Consider the following 13,685-nt stretch of genomic DNA (forward strand, 5'->3'; position numbering starts at 1 on the left):
CACAAGCTAGGCAGTTGGCCTCATTGTGCTCCGGAGATAGGCACTTGTTGCACACCGGGTGTACATCGATGTGTGGGTACTTAGAATTACAAAGGGGGCATCGTTTGAACGGGCTCCGTTCCATCGACGATCAGGCCTTTGATGTCGAAAAGGCCACGCGGCTCTCTTCGACGTCCTGCTCGAAAAGAACTGGAACAAGTACTCGGCACCGATCGAAATGACAATACCGACGACCCCGAAGGCCTTTTGGCCCTTAGAAAAGTTTCCGTACATGAGTAAAGAAAGTACATCGAACCCAATGGCGGAAACAAACAATCTGAGTATGGAGAGGATGCCCATGCGCACTGTAGTCCAGGGGAGGAGCCACCTATCTCGTGATACTTCGAAGACTCTTCCAGGACAACAATGTGCAATCATCCGGACCCAACACTAGGCGGCGATCTATTCACAGATATGAATTCAGCAGCCCACATGCCTCGAACATAGTGTTTTAAGTACAGCTTGGCCTACAGTGGCTTGTTGCTTTGTTTGCACATCTACACAATAGTGTTTAGTGAATGTGTGCGGTGTAGACCATGTAGCTGCTTTGCAGAGGTCTTCTAAGGGAATGTTCCCTAAGAATGCCATGGAAGCCCCTATTTTCCTTGTAGAATTGGCTTTTGGAGGAATTGTTAGTGAATGCTTAGCTTTATGATAACATATTTGGATACACTTAACGATCCACCTGGCAATACCAGATTTTGATATTGGGTTGCCTGTATGCGGTGGTAAAAAAGATACAAAAATCTGTTTTGTTTTCCTAAAGCTTTGTGTTCTCTCTATGTAGTATAGTAATGCTCTTTTGACATCTAAGGTGTGCAGAGCTCTTTCTGCTACTGTTTGTGGCTGCGAGAAGAAAACTGGCAGTTCCACAGATTGGTTTAGATGGAATGGCAAAATGACTTTTGGAAGGAATTTAGGGTTTGTACGAAGAACAACCTTATTGTGGTGCATTTGCAGAAAAGGTTCTTGAATGGTAAATGCTTGCATTTCAATAACTTCTTAAAGAAGAATTGGCTACTAGGAAAGCCACTTTCCATGTGAGAAATTGCAATTCGCATTTATGTAAAGGTTCAAATGGAGGTCCCATGAGACGTGTGAGCACTATGTTTAAATTCCACATAGGTGAAGGTGGTATTCTTGGAGGTATTATTCTTTTGAGACCCTCCATGAAAGCTTTAATGGCTGGTACTCTAAAAAGAGACAGATGTTGTCCATTTTGTAAGTAAGCTGCAATGGCAGCTAGGTGCAACCTGATAGATGTGTAGGCTAAATTACACTTTTGAAGGTGTAGTAAATAGCCTATAATGTGTTGGATGGACACATCTAGGGGATTTATGTTGTTGTTTTGACAGTATATTACAAAACGTTTCCACTTAGCAGCATAACATGCTCTAGTGGTGGGACGCCTTGCTTCCTTGATGTCATTCATGCACTCTTGAGGGAGTTTAAGATAACCAAACTCTAGGACTTCAGGAGCCAGATCGCAAGGTTGAGCTGAGCTGGGTCCGGGTGCCTGATCTCTCCATGGTTCGGAGTTAAAAGATGAGGAGATAGGTTTAGTTTTGATGTGGTACCACAGATAGCTGTAGCAGTGTGGTGTACCACGGTTGTCTGGCCCACGTTGGAGCTACTAGTACAAGCGTTAGCGAGTGTTACATCTTGCGTACTAGTAAAGGAATCATTGGTAGAGGAGGAAAAGCGTACACAAATAGTCCTGACCATTTCATCCATATCGCATTGCCAATGGGTGTGGGTATCTGGCGGCGAAGTGTGGGTATTTTGCGTTGTCGTGGGTGGCGAAGAGGTCTATCTGAGGTTGTCCCCACATTTGAAAGAACGGATGAAGAACTTGTGGATGAAGTTCCCACTTGGGCATCTGCTGAGTCCGCCGACTTAGCAGATCTGCCATGGTGTTTTGAACCCCTGGGACTGTTGGGCTATTAAGAAGATGTTCTGAGGTATAGCCCACCTCCATATCGGCTGAGCTAGTTGAGAGAGCTGCAGAGAGTGTGTCCCTGCTTGTTTGTTTATGTAATACATGGCTGTCATATTGTCTGTGCGGACTAAGACAGTCTTGTTTGCAATTTGTTTTTGGAATGCTTTTAGAGCTAGAAACACAGCTAACAACTCCAGATGGTTGATGTGGAGTAGTTTTTGCATTTCTGTCCACTTTGCCTGCGTGGTGTGATGCAGTAGGTGGGCTCCCCAGCCGGAGAGCGATGCGTCTGCTGTTAGTATTATTTGTGGAACTGTCTCTAGGAATAGTCGGCCTTTTGACAGGTTTTTTTGTGTTCCACCTTTGCAGAGAGCGAGGAGTCCGACTGTCTACCAACACTAGGTCTGTTAATTGACCCTGAGCCTGGTTCCATTGACGTGCTAGACATTCTTGAAGTGGACGCATTTGCAGTCTTGAGTGAGGTACTATGAATATACAAGATGCCATCATCCCTATGAGTTGTATAAACACTCGAGCTGGAAGCGAGTGTTGTGATTTGAATTTTGTTAGGGGTACAAAAGGGGGTGGTGATGGACGATGAATTTTGTTAGGAGCGTTTGCACACTTGTTATCCTTGCTGGAGAGGGATAAGGTAGTGTTAGTTGAGTATTGATTGTAGCTCCTAGGTACTGTTGTGTGTGCGATGGTAGCAGATGTGACTTGGTGTAATTTACTGTGAAGCCCAAGTTGTGGAGTAACAGTATTGTATTGTGAGTGTGTTGTACACACTGGCTGTACGACTGTGCTTTTATGAGCCAGTCGTCTAGATATGGGAAGACGTGGATGTGCTGTCTTATGTGTGCTGCTACCACTGCTAGACATTTGGTGAACACTCTTGGCGCTGTTGTTACTCCGAATGGGAGTACTTTGAATTGGTAGTGCTGTCCTTCTAGCACAAATCTTAGATACTTTTTGTGCACCTGGTGAATTGGGATGTGAAAGATTTGAGATCTAGTGTGACAAGAAAGACGTTCTGCAACAGGAGTGGAAGGACTTGCTGAAGAGTGACCATATGGAAATGATCTGACTGTATGTAAGCGTTTAGAGGTCTGAGGTCTAGAATAGGTCTCAGAGATCCGTCCTTCTTTGGAATTAAGAAGTATTGGGAATATACTCCTTTATTCCTTTGATGTTTTGGAACTATTTCTATTGCATTTTTATGCAGGAGAGAAAGTACTTCTTGTCTGAGCAGCATTAAATGATCTTGTGACATTGGACCCTGTTTGGGGGGTAGATGTTAGTTCTAGACAGTAACCTGACTGAATTATTTGAAGCACCCACCTGTCTGATGTGATGTCTTCCCAGGCTGGCAGGTATTGCTGTATCCTTCCCCCGACAGGAGTGGAATGGGGCGGGGGAAGGGGAGGGGAGTCATTGGGTAGGGGTGGAGGCAGAGCGTGAGTTGTTCTTGCCTCTGCCTTTGTTGTTGTTACCGCGGTAACCTCCCCATTGGTAGCCCTTACTGTAGGTAGACTGAGTGGGGCTTTTGTACCCTGTGGAAGGTGTGTCTGACGAGTACCCTCTGTTTTGCACCTCTATATGTGGAGCGACAAAATGAACGTCTGGGAGCCTGCGACTGCAGGGCTCCCATAGATTTTGCTGTGTCGGTGTCTTTCTTAATTTTTTCGAGGGAGACATCCACATTGGGTCCAAATAAGTGTTGCTTATCGAATGGTTGATTGAGTATAGCACTTTGGACATCTGGCTTCAAGCCAGATATACATAGCCACGCATGCCTGCGCAGCAGAACGCTAGTATTGATGGCTCTGGAGGCTTTTTCTGCTGCATCTAGTGCACAGCGGATAGATGTGTTAGTGATAATTTTCCCTCCTTGAATTAGCTCAATAGCTCTATCTTTAAATTTATCAGGGAGATGTTGCATTATGTCTTTGAGCTCATCATAATGTGCCCTATCATAGCGTACTAGTAAGGCTTGTGTGTTGGCAATGCGGCACATGTTGGCTGCTTGTAAGGCAGTTCTTTTCCCTGACGCGTCAAGGAGTTTAGACTCCTTCTCTGGTGGGGGAGCTTCGCCTGATGTTTGACAGTTAGCTCTTTTACGTGCGTTAGATACGACTAGAGAGTCTAGGGGAACTAGTCCCTTTATATATATCCTGGGTCAGATGGTGTAGCTTTATACTTTTTCTCTACTCTTGGGTTTATGACCCGAGTTCTGACTGGGTCTTTAAAGACCTCAGAGGCATGTTTAACCACGCCTTTGAGCATTGGCAAAATTGCTGAGGACCTTTGTGCGGTGTCAAATGTGTCTAGCAGGAAGTCCTCCTCTACTGCATCGGAGAGCATGTTTACCCCATGGTATTGTGCTGCTCTAAGCAGTAACTGGTTAAACCCCATTGTGTCTTCTTGCGGTGAGGGCCTAGAGGGGTATATGTCATCTTGAGGTACATTTGGAACGTCTGGTGTATTATAGTTGTCCCATGGGTCTGGCGAGGCTGGGGGATAATATGGCTCCTCTGGGTTAGCCCCTGTTTCTGATATGTCTTCCCCATTATCATCATGTGTGCTAGATGGTGTAGGGGAGCGAGGTGGTGAAATATGGGGGGAGGGATTGGATGCAGGAGACGGGGAAGGCACATGCATAGGTGAGGTAGCAATGTCCTTCTTTGGAGCCGGAGCTGGTGCCTCTGATGGTCGTTTCTTTGATAACGTCAATCGACCAGTCTTGGGATCTTTTCTGAGAGTCTTTTGCCTTGGGTCTGGAGTAAACAAGTCTCTTTCAGGAGTGTGACCTTTCGGCTTGGAAGCTTATTTTGGCGCCGTAGCGGCTTCTTTCGACCTCTTATCTTTAATGGGGGAAGCCGGGGTCTTTTTCGGTTCCGAGGGTTTTTTCGAGTCCGATACTTTTTTCGGCTCCGATGTGTGCTTCGGCGCTTTCTTGGGGTTGGAAGCTTTGTGTGGCTCCAAAGTGGTTTTGGGTGCCGAGGGAACTGAGTGTTTCGGCGCCGATGGCTTTGGTGCGGTACTAGATGGTTTCTTCGGTGCCGGTGAGTGTGGGCTGGCACCGAGTGGGGGTAGACTAGAGCCAGAGTCGCCCGAAGGCTTTATTGACTTCTTGGCCGAGCCCGAAGGTGGGGCCGAAGTAGTGTCTCGGTGTGCACCCGAGCCCGAGGGTGAGGGTGTGACTGTAGCCTTTTTAGTGTGTGTCGAGGGAGGGTCGGGGTCGACGGTCTTACTTACGACCCGCTGCGCTGGAGTCACGTCCTCGACATCAGAATCTTCTGCCTCTGAGTTGCTGTCGACGTCGTGCTGTTCTGGGACGTCAACACCTTCCTGGAAGATGTCGTCCGGAATCGATGCTGAAGATCGAGCCATTGTTCTTCTGGCTCTCCGTTGCCGGATAGTCTTTTTGGAGCGTAAGGAGTCACTGGCTGAACAGTCCTTGGCCTCGTGCTCCGGAGAGAGGCAGAGGTCACAGACCTCGTGGAGGTCGGTGTGGGGAAACTTTGACCCACATCGAGGACACTTTTTAAATGGTGTCCTTTCCATTAGCTGGAGTCGAGGCCTAGTTGGGCCAGAAGGCCGTAGTCGACGACCGGAATCGACGTTCTTGGTCTTGAAGAGTAGTGTCGACTGGAAAACGCTTTCGAGAGTAGTTTCTTGAAGCCGGTGAGGATTGCGCGCCAACGGTAATCGGTTCCAACAAGGAGCGCTGGAACCACATCCGAGCCCGGTGGCTGAAAAAAACAATCTGGGGATGGAGCCGATGCCCATGCGCAGTATCACCCAAAGGAGGAGTCGCCTATCCCGTGACTTCCAAAGACTTTCCACAACAAAAACAAACTGCAAACATCCGGGCCCAACACTAGGTGGCCATCTATGCATAGTGTGCAATCTGCAGTTCATATGCCTCGAACAGTGTGTTTTACTGTTCTACCCCAGTAACTTTAATAAATAACAAAATCACACTCAGACTATCCATATTCTGTTAATGACTGCTGTTTTCTTGCGTCTAAAAAATAACTTGAACCATAACAAGACCATAAAATAGTTAATCCACAAAGTAAAACAGAAATCACAACTAGGCCATTTGAGTGATTTAGGCCACATTTTTCTTCTGTGAACAGATGGTAGAATGGAATCTGGGAGGTATTAAGCATATTTTTTTTTAACCAGTTAACCTATATCATTATGGCATAACATAGGACCTTTAAACTGTAGTAATAAATGTGTGAACCCATTTAATGTTACACTTGTTTCACATAATGTCTTATTTGGTCTCATTTTAATTGGCATGGCATATACACACAAAATTGCTTTTGGGGAGTTCTACACTGGGGACTAGTTTAGTGTTTAGGACTATCAATGAAGATAGGATGTTGCAGATTTTTATTCTTAGACTGAGGATTAATAAAGGCATTGAACAATCATAATCCACCACTATTCACTTAATCAAAAGAGTGATTATCTCACACCAGAAGCTCTGGAGCAGTCATGACCCCAGTCGATGACAAATATAAGACCCATTAAAACTAGTGCTTCCGGGCAGTCAAGAGTGCTACAAGGGCATAATAACAGCAGAAATGTGAGATGCACATCCTCTGATACAACCAGTTTTGAAAGAAAACAGAAATCTGTCCAAATCCCATACTTGTGGCACGTTTTTGGGCAACATGGATAAGCTGTAAAGAGTAAAGGTGTGCCAGAAACTGAGGTTTTGGGTGCTGGGAAATGAACAGTCTTTAATTAATGGGTTCGCTCCATCCAGTCAACCACCCACTATCCCAAACAAAGCTACATAGCAGTAAGGAACTCTGTTGCTTCATTGAACACTGCACAACCAGAAATGGAGTTAGTTTAAAATTTTATTTTTGGGGTGAGGGAGGAAGGGGTTTTGACCACTTTTTAAATATTTTTATTTAATTAAAAAAAAAAAGCAGTCCATAACTCCTTTTTAGGGTAGATGTCATGAGATGGTGGGCAACAGACTTTGTCCAATTTAGCTATAAATAATAGAAAATAAAATCTTTAGTCCAAAGGAGCAACAAAGTGGTTGGGAACTCCAATCCAAGTGCCTCCTGTCATCCCCAAAGAAAAAAGTAACCCAAATAAAACGCTGAGATGACCTTTCCACAAAAGTCAAGGCAAGAATGGAGATCAAGGCTCTGCCTCAGGGTTATAGGTGGGCTTCTCATTGGACTTCCAGAGACACAGACTTGCAAGCATAATATGAAACTCTGCAGCTTTGATTGAGAAGGAATAAACTATGGCTCCAATGTCAAATGCACATCCAGATCTCCATTTGGGGGACACTATCTTCAGAGTCCACGTCAAAAAACACATGGTGGCTGAAGAGTATCTCCGTTGAGTCCAAGCCAACCTCAGTGTCAGAAGGGGAACGAGATCCCAGAAAAGAAACTTTCTGTAGATGACCTGGGCATTTACAGTCTGAGCCACCATCGATGTCCAGGGGACTGGGACTGCGTAGTCTGGCAGCATGGGGCAGAAACAGATGAAATGTCCATTGACAGGCTGAGTTGCACTCTAGAGGGCACACAAGAGTGCATTGTACAGAAGCAGTCTGCCGAAGAGATGTCCGTTCAGAGACTGACCTGACATCAGTGATCAGGAGGGCACATGAAACAGAAGCCCTCTTTAGATTACGTGCCTTCATACAGTGAGCAGCACTCAATGTCCAGGGATACACAGGGCAGATGGATGCCTGCATAGTAGACAATATCACAGACAGATGCCCTCAGTTATCCAGGTGAACTCAGGATAGAATCAGTCTGCAGAGGAGATATCACTTCAGACAGAGCTTCTTCCGGATGCCCAGGGGGATTGGAATGAAAACTGTTGGCAGGATGTCCTTTCCAGCCAGAAAAGTCTTCTGTGTTCTGTGGGGCACGGAACAGAAGCTGTCTGGATGATGAGATGTCAGTTCACAGCCTGATGAGGCCTCAATTTCCAGGTGGGTGGTATGGAAGCTGTTGGGGAGGATGAGATTGGACTGTAAGGAAAGATGGATTAAAAAAATTACAACACATAATGCAAAAGCAAGCACTGCCTCCAAGCAGACGAAGGCCAAAGGTCCAGCAAAGTACAGGAAATCTAAAGCAAATAGTTTTCACTTCGAACAGTTATTATTACACCCATTATATATTATTTATTCCTACTAGTTCTAATACAAATGACAAGTACATAACCAGCCTGAATTGAAACAGAGCAGCAGTGACTAGGATGAGAATTGCTCCATACCACCAATGCTGCAGACATGGGAAATGTTCCATGGTGTCAACTGTTGTACTGTAAATAAAAGCCTAACGGTCTAAGTGCTGTGGAGGATGCACCAGGATTAATAAACTAGTGTAGAACTAAAATGTCAATACTGGTTACTATGCACAGAGGCCACATACCTAGCAGTTGGTCAGGAGCAAGCCAGGCCACAAGCTAATCCCTTGGAGCTACAAAAGTGACATTAGAATAAATCAATGGCCACATGTACACTATCGTTACGCTATGACCCTATGACCTATCATCTCTGTAATGCAGAGACTGTGTGGAGTGAGAGGGGTAAGAATGAGACTGTGTAGAGATAAAGCAGCATTATATTCCACAAAAGCAGACTTGGTAAGGTTGAGGAAGCAAGGAGGTAATAGTACAAATAGGAACTAGCCTACAATTTCCTTAACCCTTGTGAATACTGGAAAATGGGATAAAACTTAGAACCTGTCACTTACTTGCACCTTCGAGCTCAGCAGAGATTGATGGTAGTAGCGATGAACGAATAAGTTACTTACCTTTAGTAATGCCTTTTCTGCTATAAGCTCTAACTACAGATACTTTACCTTCAGTATTCCCCCAGGTGCTAGACTTGATCCAGAGAATTTTGATAGTGATTCCCTTGCACAGCTCCATGTCGGGCCACTATATCTGTGCCACCTCCACGCACTATTAGTTTCTTCTGTAGTATGTCCGCGCTGTCGGATTTAGTGCCCACAAAAAACAGAGTGTGCAGATCTCTATATTGGGATCTTATTATTAGACTCTAAGGATAATTTACTTACCTGTAATCCTAGTTCTCTTCCAGCGGTATCCTCATCAAAATAAGCACTGAATATTCCCTGAAAATAAATAAATATATATATATATATATATATATACATACATACATATACACACATATATTGAATATGCTACTTACCAGTATGCATCTGTTCTTGGCATGTAGGGCTGCTGACATTCATATCTATAGCATAGATCGCCGCCTAGTGTTGGGTCCGGATGATTGCACATTGTTGTCCTGGAAGAGTCTTCGAAGTATCACGAGATAGGTGGCTCCTCCCCTGGACTACAGTGCGCATGGGCATCGACTCCATCCCCAGATTGTTTTTAGCCATTGCGGCGAAGATGGAGTGGAACAGTGTGAACGATGGCCATGCTAAGAGTAAGTGGTAATTCTGCAGCCGCTACAGGCGCCGGGGAGGAGGGCGGGCGATATGAATGTCAGCAGCCCTACATGCCAAGAACAGATGCATACTGGTAAGTAGCATATTCAGTTCGAGGAATGTGGGCTGCTGAATTCATATCTATAGCATAGAATATATAGCAGTCCCTCCATTAACGGCGGCCGCCTGTGCCAGCTGCAGACGTTTGAAAAAGTGTCTTAAGAACAGCCTGCCCTACAGCTGCTTGGAGTGCACATCTACACAGTAGTGTTTAGTAAATGTGTGTGGTGTAGACCATGTGGCTGCTCTACAAATGTCTTCCAAAGGTATATTACCAAGGAAAGCCATGGAGGCGCCCAATTTGCGAGTGGAGTGGGCTCTAGGGGGGACCGTTAAAGTGCGCTTAGCCTTGTGATAGCAAATTTGAATACACTTAACGATCGACCTGGCTATACCTGCTTTGGAAATGGGGTTGCCTTTATGCTGGGCCAAAAAGGCAATAAAGAGCTTTTGTGTCTTCCTAAAATCCTTGGTCCGATCGATGTAGTACATCAAAGCTCGTTTGACGTCAAGAGTGTGGAGCATTCTTTCGGCTACTGTCTCTTGGTTTTGAAAGAACGCGGGCAGTTCAATGGTCTGACATGGAACTGTGAAACCACCTTAGGAAGAAATTTAGGGTTAGTGCGCAGCACCACCCTGTTCGAGTGAATTTGTATGAATGGCTCTTGTACAGTGAGCGCCTGGAGCTCACTAACACGTCGCAGAGACGTAATGGCTATTAGAAAAGCTACTTTCCATGTTAAAAACTGAACCTCGCATGAATGCAGAGGCTCAAAAGGTGGGCCCATCAGCCTGGTGAGGACCACATTAAGGTTCCATACAGGAGCTGGCGGGGTCCTGGGAGGGATGACCCGTTTCAGTCCTTCTAGGAAGTCTTTAATGGCAGGCACTCTGAAAACGGAGAGATGCTGCCTGTTTTGGAGATAAGCTGCTATGGCAGATAAGTGTATCCGAATGGAAGCATATGCAAGCTTGCATTTGTAAAGATGTAACAAATAACAGATGATGTTGTGAGTGGATGCATCTAGCGGGTTGATGTTGTGTTCTGTACAGTAAATGACAAACCGCTTCCATTTCGCTGCATAGCAAGCTCTGGTGGTGGGCTTTCTCGCCTCCCGTATGATATCCATGCAGTCGGGAGGCAAGTTAAGGTATCCAAATTCTAAGACTTCAGGAGCCAGATCGCCAGGTTGAGCTGTTGCGGGTCTGGGTGCTGAATGTCGCCATGGCTCTGCGTCAAAAGTCTGGGCGTGAGGTGCAGCCTTTGATGCGGTACCACGGAGAGTTCTAGAAACGTGGTGTACCATGGTTGGCGTGCCCACGTTGGAGCAACCAGGATGAGTGTCATCGAGTGTTGCTTTAGCTTTCGTGCCACCAGCGGTATGAGAGGTGCTGGGGGAAAAGCGTACGCAAATCTGCCTGACATGTTCATCCATATCGCATTGCCCTGCGACTGTGGGTGAGGGAACCTGGCGGCAAAGTGTGGGCATTTTGCGTTTTCCCTTGTGGCAAACAGGTCTATCTCTGGATGACCCCACTGCTGGAAGTACGGTTGGAGTACTGATGGATGCATCTCCCACTCGTGCATTTGGTGGCTGTACCTGCTGAGCAGATCCGCCATCTGATTGTCCTTGCCCGGGAGGTGTTCCGCCATGAGGAAGATGGTCCTCTGAATGGCCCACTTCCACATGCTCTGAGCCAGATGAGACAACTGTGGAGAGTGTGTACCTCCCTGCTTTTGAATATTGTACATGGCAGTCATGTTGTCCGTCCGGATTAACACGACTTTGTTGCACAGATGTACTTTGAATGCCTTCATCGCCATGAAGATTGCCATCAGTTCTAGGTAGTTGATGTGCATCTTCTTTTGCTGCGTTGTCCATAGTCCCTGCACCGTGTAGTGGAGTACATGAGCTCCCCAACCCTGGAGAGATGCGTCCGTCGAGGACAAGTTGTGGCACAGGCTCCTGGAACGGTCGGCCCTTGCAAAGGTTGTGTGGATTCCACCAATGCAGAGAGTTGAACGCCCGACCGGTCACCAACACTAGGTTGTTTAACTGTCCGTGAGCCTGATTCCACTGACGTGCCAAGCACTCCTGAAGCCGACGCATATGTAGCCTCGCGTGCGGGACTATGAAGATGCAGGAGGCCATCATGCCTATCAACTGCATGAACACCCTTGTTGGAAGCGAGTGTTGAGGTCTGAACTTCTGGATGAGCGACTGAATGCTGTCGATCCTCGCAGAATTCGGCTGAGCCGTGGCTGCCAGAGTATCTATCGTCGCGCCCAGATACTGCCGCACATGGGCTGGCTGAAGGTGCGATTTGGGATAATTTAGTGAGAATCCCAGACTGTGAAGAAGGTGAATGGTGTGGGACATGTTGGCGGCGCACAGCTGGGCCGACTTTGCTTGGACAAGCCAGTCGTCCAGATAAGGGTAAACGTGAACGTTCTGCCTCCTGAGGTGCGCAGCCACTGTCGCCAGGTATTTTGTGAACACCCTGGGCGCCGTGGTCACTCCGAAAGGTAGGACCTTGAACTGATAATGCCGACCCTGAATGGTGAATCTGAGGTATTTTCGGTGTGATGGATGTAGTGGAATGTGAAAATATGCATCCTTGAGATCTAAGGTTGCGAGGAAGTCTCCCTGGTTGAGCAACGGAAGAACTTGCTGCAGCGTCAGCATGTGAAAGTGTTCTGAGAGAATATACTGGTTTAGGGGTCTGAGGTCCAGTATGGGTCTGAGGGACTCGTCCTTCTTCGGGATTAAGAAGTACAGGGAATACACTCCTGTGCCTTCTTCCTCCACCGGCACGAGCTCGACTGCCCCTTTTTGCAGCATGACAAGTACCTCCTGCTGCAATAAGTGCAAATGCTCTGTGGACATAGGACGGTGTTTTGGTGGCATGTTGGGTGGAGTGGATGTTAACTCCAGACAATAACCGAACTGGATAAGTTTCCTGACCCACCTGTCTGTGGTGATGGATTTCCAGACTGGCAGGAACTGCTGGAGTCTACCCCCGACAGGTGTGGTATCGTCGGGGGGCAGTGGCAGGGCGTCACTGTTTGTTGGTGGCAGAGGAACGGGATTTGTTATTTTCACGGCCTCTGCCCTTAGCACTGTTGCCCCGATAGCCGCCTCTACTCTGCTTGGTGTAAGAGGACAGCGCCCCACCTTTAGTGTATTGCGTTTGCTGGGACATCTGGCCCCTAGAAACACCTCTATTGCCTGAGCGACGAAAAGTACTTCCCCTAAACTGTTGGGACTGGAGAGCTCCCATGGACTTTGCAGTCTCGGTATCCTTCTTTATTTTTTCCAGTGTGGTATCCACCTCAGGACCAAATAACCTATCAGGGTTTACCGGCTGATTGTGGATGGTGGTTTGTATCTCTGGCTTGAAGCCGGAGATTCTGAGCCATGCCTGACGTCTCAACAGCACACTGGTGTAAATGGCCCTGGCCGCGGTGTCTGCCACGTCCAGTGCACATTTAATAGAAGCGTTGGAGATGAGCTTCCCTTCCTGAATGAGCATCTCCGCCGCCTCTTTATACTGATCTGGTAGATGTTGTAACAGGGTCTCTAGTGTGTCATAGTGCGCCCTGTCATATCTGGCCAAGAGTGCCTGAGTGTTTGAGATACGCCAGATATTGGCTGCTTGAGCCGCCACCCTCTTCCCTGGTGCCTCCAGCACTTTAGATTCCTTGTCAGGGGGAGGAGCATCACCAGTGGTTTGCGAATTCGCCCTCTTCCGGGCATTAGAAACGACCAGAGAGTCCAATGGCAACTGGCCCTTGATGTAGGTAGGGTCGCCAGGTGCCGGCTTATAATTTCAATTCTAGGGTTGATCACCCTGGCACGTGTCGGTTCTTTAAAAATGTCTGCAGCATGTTTCAGAACCCCTTTCAACATTGGGAGAGTTTTGACAGTCTTCTCTGCTGTGGAAAAGGTATCAAAAAGGAAGTCCACGTCAATAGGGTCAGCGTGCAGCTGGACGTCATGGTTTTTAGCCGCCCTCTCAATTAGAGCATTAAATGCTGCAGAATCCTCAGTAGGAGAGGTTTTGACATTGTACACCGGAGTGTCCGGGGCAGTTTGCGGATCCCCTGGGTCCCCTGCATCTGCCCAAGAGTCCTGGTGATCCTCAGGAACAGTGTTGGCAGGAAAGTTATACTCCTCGTC

The 13,685-nt window shown here is 47.0% G+C and overlaps 1 protein-coding gene across 5 annotated transcripts in view; it reads right to left on the reverse strand.

The window, feature by feature from the left end:
* Positions 1-6,843: 6,843 nt before the first annotated feature.
* Positions 6,844-13,685, reverse strand: part of ATXN2L (ataxin 2 like) — a 976,149-nt gene continuing 969,307 nt past the window's right edge. For 3 of the 5 annotated variants that reach the window (XM_078652261.1, XM_078652257.1, XM_078652259.1), the window contains one exon: positions 6,844-8,006. In XM_078652261.1, coding sequence (XP_078508387.1) covers positions 7,957-8,006 — 50 coding nt within the window. In that variant the 3' untranslated portion in view covers positions 6,844-7,956. The remainder of the gene's footprint in view (positions 8,007-13,685) is intronic. The other 2 variants (XM_078652258.1, XM_078652260.1) reach the window with 1 other exon arrangement.

Source organism: Lissotriton helveticus, chromosome 7, assembly GCF_964261635.1.
Source record: "Lissotriton helveticus chromosome 7, aLisHel1.1, whole genome shotgun sequence".
Lineage (NCBI taxonomy): Eukaryota > Metazoa > Chordata > Amphibia > Caudata > Salamandridae > Lissotriton > Lissotriton helveticus.